This window comes from Rosa chinensis, chromosome 2 (genome assembly GCF_002994745.2).
Source record: "Rosa chinensis cultivar Old Blush chromosome 2, RchiOBHm-V2, whole genome shotgun sequence".
Taxonomy (NCBI): domain Eukaryota; kingdom Viridiplantae; phylum Streptophyta; class Magnoliopsida; order Rosales; family Rosaceae; genus Rosa; species Rosa chinensis.
In genome coordinates, this window is record NC_037089.1 from 75,067,039 (window position 1) to 75,076,730 (window position 9,692).

The window sequence follows — 9,692 nt, forward strand, 5'->3', positions numbered from 1 at the left end:
ATTATTGCTTTATTGTGTTTTTAGTAGTTAGTAAAAAAAAAAATGAAAAATAGTTGTTGTTGGATTGTGTTTTTATTGTGTTTTTAATTGATGTTGTGATACACTAAGGTATATTGGATTAAACATAGTCTTGAAAAAGGGTAGCTGTTTCAGTCCCATTGCACATCGAGACTCCCTGTTCCCGTACCTAAGTGTTGAAATTAAATTAAATTGTAAAAAAAAAAAAAATGTTGGTTTTAGAGTGTTTTTGTGTGTTTGAGTCTTAGGATGCTCCTAATGTGTAGGATGAGCATGTCTCCGAATTCATGGCTGAAGGTTTTCACAATCAAAATAGGACTTAATTGAATTCTGTGGTTAATCGACATTGTGATGCTTGTATGAAGATTTGAGATAGGATTGTAACTTGGTTCATTAAGCATGATAGGATTAAGTCTGATTCATTTGACCCAAGTGAGCTGTTGAGCTAAAATACTTTCTTTTGGAGTGCTTACTGATAAATTCAAAATTTCATGGCTGTATTTGCAAAACCTCATCATTCTTTTGAAAATCCAATGATCACGTGCCATAGATTTTAATGGACTAGAGAGTACTAGAACTCGGCTGTTGTGACTGTCAAAACTTGTATGCCATAATATGCACTGATCCTGGATAGAATAGAAGGCATTAGGGTAACCACCATAGCCAAACAAGCATGTGTCCCCAATTGTGCCCGTCGTGGGACTCCTTAGAATGAACCCCTTTGAGCCTACGTTGAAAACCTTTGTTTCATCACCCTCACTACCCTACCATGAGCTTAGTACAGGATATCTCTACCCTTGCCTTAAGGACTTAGTAGAGCATGACATAGTATGTAGGGGTGACGATGAAAGACAAGTATGGGGTGGGAAAAATCCAAGAAAAAAAAAAATTTTGCCTTGAAAAAAAAAAAAAAAAGAAAGAAAGAAAGAAAAGAGGCAAAAGAGAAGAAAAATTGAAAAGAAAACTCTTGGGAAAATGTTGAAGTGTGGTTTTGGACTTGCAAATTTGTAGAAGGCTCAAGGTTGAAAATTACGCCTTTGTCCATTCCCATGTTGGTTAGAGTGAAGGTTTGGCCCAAAACAATGATATTTGGTCTACAAAAATGATGACATAAGGTGGTCCTTATATGCTCTGCTAGGTCCTTAGGATTTTTTGTATCCTTAATCTTCATTTCGAAAACCCTAGCTTAGCCCCATTACAACCTGTTTTAAGTGCTAACTTGATCCTTGAGATGGGCAATCTTTGGTTAGTGGAGTCAGTTACGCAGTCGAGCTTATGGTTTAGGTCCATTTGTGCACTTAGTCATTTCATGAGGTCTTTAAAAATTCTTCACAAAATGTGTTTATTGATGAAATATGCAAGCTGTTTGTTGCCTTACAATTTGTTCTCTTGCATATACTTGAGTGTGAAGCTTTTAAGCATAGCCATTTCTGAGAGAAAAATCGAGAGTATGCCCTGTGAGTTTGGATTGGACTTGTTCGAAACATGCTATCATTCACTGTATAACTTAAGTTCTCCATATCTTGCTTAGTCATATGAATGTCACAGGTTTATTAACCATGGAATTATCTTTGTGATTTTGATTAAGTGTTTAACGTGAAAGCCATGAGTTTGGAGTCTCTGAGACAACAGTTAGGAGCAATAGAGTCATTTACTTGCTTTTTGTCAAGTCTTTGTTCTGTTTTGGATTTTTTTTGTTTTGTTTTGCTAAGGGACTAGCAAAAGCTAAGTGTGGGGGAATTTGATAGGCGCATTTTAATGTGATATTTTAATAGTTAATTCCTCACATTTTGCTTAGTTAATTCCTTAACTGAATCGATTTTAATTCAATTTCTATTTTTAGGTACATTGGAGTAAATGAAGGTGAAATGAGCGTTAGGTCCATAATTACCTAGAAAAGATGGAGAAGAATGAAAATGCACTAAAAAGTCAACCTTGAATATTTTCTTACTCCGGCTAGGAGAATCAGAGCCAAGCAAGGAAGAAGGAGCGGCCGCCTGACCAAATGAACTTCAAATGAGCTGAAACATTCCAGATCCATTCTAGACACCCAAATGATCATTTCTTATGAAGAGTGCCAGAGAAAAATATGAGTGGAAGGCCTTCAAACAATCAGCCCAATTTTCTACAGAAGCAAAACCGAAAAACTGGACCTGTAAGAGGTCCAGCAGCATTTCCGGCCCAACCACATGGATTGAAGCTCTGAAAATTTGTCAGGATGATCTACACTCATAGTGGAACATTTCATATGAAGAAGTCAAAGGCATATAATGAAGTCTTGTTGGAGAAATAATTGAAGGAATAAAGGGGAAGAAACTGACCTGAAAACAGCTCAACACCACATATTCATGTTTCCCACCCACATGAAGAAAGCTAGATGCTTTTCTCTTTTTCCTTGGATATATTTTTTCTACAATCTCTTTAATAGATCATCATCACTTCCATGTTGCTGCACCTTCATGCTTTGCTTTCATTTCATCATTTCTCTTTCTTTTCCATATTCTACAAATCACTTTCATACTCCACTTTCATTATTTTTCTTCCACTCATCATTTCACTCTTCTTTTTCTTCCCTATATAAACACATTCTCCTCTCATTCTAAAATACATTCCTTCATCCATTTCATCTCCTTGTCTCACCATTTCCTCTCCATTTTCCTTAGTCACCATTTCCTACATATATTCCTTCATCCATTCCATCTTCTTTGTCTCTCCATTTCCTTTCCACTTTCCTTTTCCATTCTCTAGTTCTTAGTTTTGCATTTTCAAGTAAAGAGAAGAAGAAGAAGCCGTGAGGACATAGCCTCCATCGTCCACCTTGAAGACTTGCTTCCAAGATTCAAGATTCCAACATTCAAGCTCTCCATCTCCATCTCCCCTCACGGTGTAATTCATTCTTTTTCCTTGTAATGATCTTTTGTTTTCCTTATTTGAATTCATATGAACTTGTTTCTAGTTAACAAATAATGTTAAGGGCAAAGTTTAAAGCCCGTTTATATGTTTTGAGATAAAGTTGTGATTTCTATATGTTGATTTTTATGTTGCTTATGTGGGTTTGTTTAATTAAATTTGCATGATAGAAAACTTTTGTATTTTAATCTTATGTGGTTGCAAACACTTAGGGTTTTGATATAATTGGTGCTAGGTTTAAGAACATGAAATCGACTTTTCGTTTTGTGTAAACTTGAATCAAAGTAGTAAAGGTTTTGTGCAAAGACCGAATTTAATTAAAGAGGATTGCAATTAGGTGGACTTTTCCATACTAAGTTGTACACTTGAGTTGATAGCCTTTCTCTATGTCTAATGCGTTGAACATGTCATGATTGACTAGCTTTCTAGGGCTTGATTGCATGTTTGATAGGATTAATCTAGGTGCTTTCGCTTAGGTTAATTAGCATTGAAAAGTAAAATATGGGAAATCATTTGCTTTCGAATGTTTCACATGATCAACTCCTCTCTCATGACATTTAAAATCAACTATAGGAATTGTAATTGGATTTCTTACATATGGATGTGGTTTTGATCTTTGTTCCTTGCGATCCACCCTTGTATATATGTTTTTACATTTTCTTTATTTTATTTATTTTAATTTTAATTTTAAGAATCCTAATCCCCCCCCTTATTTGTGTTTTCTTGTATATATTTATTCTTTATTTTATTTTTGTAAATAATACTTTATTATTTTAATTCTTTATTTGTTTATACAATTGTATATATATATTCTTTATTTTATTTTTGTAAATAATACTTTTGTTTAATTGTTTAACAATGACAGGTGTACCCTCAATCCCCGGAATAGAACGATCCCTATTTGCTTATACTACTAACGATATTTCAGGGTTAAATTATGCGCTTGCTTTGGGCGCATCAACTCCACGACCTTGTCAGTTTGGTAGTTTCCAAATAACTGATCATGTAGCTTATGAATGTGGTCACTACGTATCTTTATGGGGATCTAGATACGGAATATAATGAAGGTTCTTACGGACTTCATTTATCCAAATCAAGTGGCTCTAGACCACGGAGCACGTTTGCAATGAGGATGAAATGCTCACTAAAGTGACTACTTAATTGAGAAGGGATATGATGAACTATGCCCACGCATTTCCATGATAAGTTCCAGATTTGCAATTGTCGCGGTTTATGTTGATGAATATAATTTGAACCTTTGAGAGTTAAGGGAAACCGCTAAACACCTGAAATCGAGTTTGAGATGAAGAACCTTAGGAGAACACGGTTTTGTCTAGATTTAGAACTTGTATACCGTGTCAATGAATGTTTTGGAATTTTGATAAAGTCAAGATGCACTCGCATGGCCGTCCGTAGTCTTGCCCTTAAGAGGGATACGTTTCGTCCCAGGGATGATGACGAAAACGTGTTAATTGGCAGAAGTGTCTTACCTAAGTGCAATAGGCGCATTATTGTACTTAACAGAATACAAGACTGGACACCTCATTTGTTATGAACTTATTCGCTAGATGTAGCCCTGCGCCAATGCAATGCCATTAAAATGGTGTAAAGACAATCTTTTGATACTAAAAGAGTATGATAGATATGAGTTTGTTTTATCCCTACAAAGAAAAAAGGAATGACAGAAGAATGGGATCAGACCCCATTAGGCATAATGTCGCCGTCCCCACAGCCGTGACTGGCGAGATGGCCAGCGCTGGCACCACCAAGAGTGGTCGACGTCACCCTCCTCCCCTCCGTCAAAATGATGGTGATGTTTTGATGGGTTTTGCTGATGCAAGGTATCTCTCTGACCCTCACAAATGTCGCTCCCAAGCAGGTTATGTCTTTACCATGGGAAGCACCGCAATATCTTGGAGATCTACAAAGTAGACATTTGTCGCTACTTCCTCAAATCATGCAGAGATTATTGCTCTACATAAGGCCGTGCGTGAATGCATATGGCTAAGGTTTGTAATTAGACATATTTGAGGAATTTGTGGTTTGAAGTCTACCAAATATAGATGAACCTACATGCATATATAAGGTAACAAATGAAGTTAGATTTCATCAAAGTCAACAACACCAAGCATATATCGCTTAAGTTCTTTTATTATCAGCAATAACATACACTTATAAATATCGAAGTGACTCAAATTCGATTAGAGGATAATGTAGCAGACTTATTTACTAAGCCGTTACCTAAATCCACTTTCGAGAAACATGTAAATAGTATCGGATTGAGAAAGTTATCAGAACTCTCATGATTGCAGCAATCATGGGGAAATGTCGACATCAGGGGGAGACATGATATCTACATGTTTGATCTCGAAGAGTGAAGGGTGTGTTGTACTCTTTTTCTCGTCCTCGAGCTTGTTTTTGTCCCACAGGGTTTTTATTACTCGAGTAAGGTTTTTAACAAGGCAACATTTGAAGCGTCATGGTGTCACGATGACATCACGTTTGGACGGCACAAGGGGGAGTGTTGAAGGATATTCGATTTGTGTGTGCCTTACCAAACTAGGATTGCTTTCTATAGTTGTAATAGAAGAGAATGTTCTAGATTCCTAGTTCTAATTAGAATAGGATGCCTTGTATTCAAAGATTATGTACATGTATCATCTATATATAGAGGCTCTTATTATCAATAAAAGTTACAACTATTCTCCTAATTCTCTCTACAGTTCTCTTTTCCTTATACACAATTAACAAAGGAAAAGCACAACCAAAACTTTCACCTACACAAATTAAATTCCAATCGATTAGAAGAAACTAAAAAAACAAACTACACAAATCATAACCAAAAGCATAACATAAAAGGCATTAAATTGAGTGAGTTAGAATTCAGAAACAACTGAAACAGATTAAGGAAAACTATTGAAAGTATATACCTCAGTCAATTTGTTTCGATACTGCGCTCATCCTTCTTGAAAATTATAAGCTTCAAAATGAATAACAATCTCAACAACACCTGCATGACCTAACCCCAAAATCAGTGACATGTAAAGATTGAAAATGAGGTTTGATGGGATCTAAGCAGCTTCAATGTAAAAATTGCACCTGTCTCTTGGAAGCTCCGGAACTTATCCCTAACGCATATCCTGGAATTTCGATCAGAGCGGATCCAAATCCCAAATTCCTCTTCATTCTTCTTCCCCTGTTCTCCTCTCTCTTTTTTCGTCTCCTCCTTTTCTCGCCTTGATCTCGGTCTCCTCTCTTTTTCTCCCCATGCTTCCCCATGCTTTGTGTAAATTTACTTTGGTTCTTTTAACTGAACAACCAACTGGACTGCTCGGAAATACGTTTCAGACATAGCAACCCCTCTATGTTTGCTCGTGTGTTTACCAATTCCTTGTATCTCAATAGTGCTTCATTGTACTCCTGGTTCGTGAACACAAATGAAAATAAGACAAAGGCATTACTTTCATTAAGATAGGAAGTCATGGACAAGCCTTGATGATGGCCAACTGTTGTATGGCTCTGGACCCATCGTTGTATGGTTGTTCGTGGTGAAAAGTGTTGCAAATTGAATGAACACCAAAGCATTCCGCCAATACCTGCAATAGGAATGGCATTCGGACCAGCAAAGACGTCCTCTAAGTACATGGCTAGTTGGGTTTCCTTAAACTCAGTATTGATTCGGCCTGAACCTGTCGTACTCACGGCTAGAGCCAAATATACTACCAGCAGTTTTGGCAGGAAGGATAACGCCATTGATAAGTAGACCAGGAAGATAAAATTTGTTGCTCTGTTAGTTGCGGTCAAGGGATATGGTTTCTATCTACGGAATAGAACCTGTTAGTCATCACGCATTTCCATATATGACAAACAATCGAGTTGTTCAAGAACTAAAAGTCTATGGCCAGTACCCCGTTGTTACCATGACTCCCTACAATATCATAATATAGCCAACTTGTAGCTTAAACTAATGAACTTGTAGCTACCAGATAGGACCTAAAGAATAAAAAGAAAAAACAAAAGAAGAAACAAAATTAGTGTTGATAGAATATGACTCTGGCAAGGACAGTTGATTATGCAGAAGTATAACTACTACTCCGAGGAATCTTTATCCGATAAAACTGAAAATTAACTACATTGTTGCATCATTTGACTACCATTGGCAACCCATTATATATCCATATTAGTCCCTATTGGGTAAGTGCGCTCAGTTTCCTTTCTGCCTCAATCCAGATCTACAGTACCCTCATAGAGGTAGATTTTGACAAAAGATGTTTGACAATTACAGTTTAACCACCGTCTTACGTCTTTTTTTGTCATCAGAGTGTGATATGCTCTGATCAATTGATTTCAACTGGTCCCGAAGATTTTGGTTCTCTGCCAGCAAGCGATCATATTCCAGGAGGAGTCCCTCAGATTGCTTCCTTAGGGCCTCTACCTCAGCTGCTGCTACCTTTGCCTTCTTTTCTTTGGTCTCATATTCAGATTCCAGATTCTTAACTTTTGCCCTCAATGTGTCATTCTCTTGTACCAAGGTCTTGTGGCCCTCATTTTTCTCCTCTTGAGTAGTTTGGTTTTGTTTCTTTGCAGCCTCCATGGCCTTCCTCAGAAATCGAAGTTCTCTTATGTAATGGTGCAATCTATCAATCATCAGTGAAAGGAACAGAAAAAACCCTGCATTCCACCGTATTGAAGTTACTAGAAAAATTGACCAAATAAACTAAACACAATTTGTGAGATATTCCCATCAATTTACACACTAAAATGAACTCCATATAACAGCAGAAATATATCTGGGGCCCCAGCCCCTGATGGTCAAAGATCTTGCCTAGCCAAAAGGGGGGAGAGAACTTTTGCAAAAACTAAAATCAAGGTAGTGAATAACTAAATATAGGCAAAGTAATATTAAGGGTGAAACACAGAGGTGTTATCGGAAATATCAACGATATTGACACCAATAGAAATATAACAAAATATCGAGTAAAATAAACTCAATGTACAAAAAAGAAAATATCAGGAGCATGGTATCTCCAATAACATAACCGGGAGCATGTTTTGTCTAACATCAGCACTCAACAAGTAAGGAAATTTTGAGCAGGTTCAAAGATATTATGAAAATTCAGATATTGACTAGCAGCCAATTAATTTTTCTGTTAGAGACCTAAACCAACTTGGTTGGTTTAAGGTAATATGTTTCATGCTGATGGGAGTGAAAAACAAAAGGCAAGACAGGAGAGATATCTATACACTTCTCATGCTAGATATAAACTCTCCCTATGTTAAATCACGCCATTTCTTCCAATGTCATGACATATGAACTCAAACTGCCCAACCGATTGACTCATCCACAACCTGCCCAACCAGGTCCTCTAGTAACCACTTAACCAGTTCAAGAGACACGAGTTTAGCATAGCTAAGGTATTAAAATCAGTCACCAGCTAACTGATTGGGACAATTGAACCTAAAATAAATTCAATAGATCGAGCAAGGACACCACAGTCCATCAGTTCAGTAACGCTCCATACATATGAACCTGTATAAGTTATCACTCTTTTGGTATCTAAAAACAACCAACAGCACAAACAGAATCCAACAAAATAAACTCGTAACATATCAAATATCAAAACAGAACGACAACAGAGCAATTTGTAATTCCACATGCTCATGTGCTCAACTGATATGGAAGTAACCCCAAAAATTTCACTTTCTTTTTCACTGTTCCTTTCATCTTAATTCTCAACAACCAAATACTTAGACTCTTACCATATAAATTAGCACAGACTACCATAAATTAAATTACTCTAACCACCAATTTATCATTCTCAACCTGAACAAATGAATTCCAATTCCACATTTAAGCTCAAACCCAATTCAATTAAGATAACTCCGAATATAAAACTCGAAAGCTAATCTGAGAGGCTTTACCCATGAGAGAAATCTCGAGCATTTTCATGGACATGAGGACCTCGTCGGTAGGGTTGAGCATGCCGGACTCGTTGGTTCGGTTCTTGATCTCATTGAGATTGTAGACGTTGGCGAAGAGCACAGCGGCCACAGTACCGCCCACAGTTTTGACCACGATTGGGCCTTTGCCCCGCTTGAGCTTGTCCAGGCCCAGAATCACTAGCTTCCTCAGAGGCGTCTTGAACAGCAGCGTCAGAATCAGCGCCATTTGGCTGAAGATCACCGTGTACAGTAGCTGCATCATCTTTGGTCTCCGCGGCCTATAACCTAGATCTGAGAGCAGAAGCAGAAGCAGAAGCAGGAAGCAGAAGAAGAAGAAGAAGAAGAAGAAGAGAGAGAGTGAGAAGGGTGGATTGCAATTGCTTTGGGTCTCTGAGTCTGGTGTAGGTGAGTGCCTTTTGGGTCTCGTTCGGTGTTAGGCACGTGACTTGCGCGTGAGTGGTTGGCTTGTAATTAAGGAGGAGGAGTCATCATTTATTAATAATTCACTAGGGCCCCACGGGTTTAGTTTGGAATTGTTTTTAACTTTTTATGGGTGTGGGATTTTGTTTTATATAAATTTCAAGTGGCTTTTGATTCAATTTTGATTTTGAAATGTTCATATTTGATGTTACCTATGATATCTAAGCGGTATCCATAGTATCTTTAAAACTAATTTTTGAATACTGATATTTATCGATTTTTTCAATCGATTTTAGATCATTGTTGATTTGGTTATATAAAAATATTATTTTCTCAAGTCATAATCGTTTTTAGTAAGATTTGATGCAAATTTGAGTTGTAAAATTACCCTTTAGCGAGAT

The 9,692-nt window shown here is 37.2% G+C and overlaps 1 protein-coding gene across 1 annotated transcript; it reads right to left on the reverse strand.

The window, feature by feature from the left end:
• Nucleotides 1-6,965: 6,965 nt before the first annotated feature.
• Nucleotides 6,966-9,260, reverse strand: LOC112189545 (B-cell receptor-associated protein 31). Its single transcript, XM_024328889.2, has 2 exons — nt 8,851-9,260; nt 6,966-7,599 (listed from the first exon to the last, which is right to left on the reverse strand). Exons 1-2 carry the CDS (start codon nt 9,131-9,133, stop codon nt 7,208-7,210), a joined length of 675 nt encoding a protein of 224 aa, XP_024184657.1. The 5' UTR covers nt 9,134-9,260; the 3' UTR covers nt 6,966-7,207.
• Nucleotides 9,261-9,692: the final 432 nt, after the last annotated feature.

What these genes read in the sequence shown, in the direction of transcription:
- LOC112189545 (XM_024328889.2), bottom strand. Translation starts at nt 9,133, where the DNA reads ATGATGCAGCTACTGTACACGGTGATCTTCAGCCAAATGGCGCTGATT. An exon ending in GCTCGAGATTTCTCTCATGG is followed by an intron (nt 7,600 to 8,850) that starts GTAAAGCCTCTC and finishes GGTGGAATGCAG; the next exon opens with GGTTTTTTCTGTTCCTTTCA.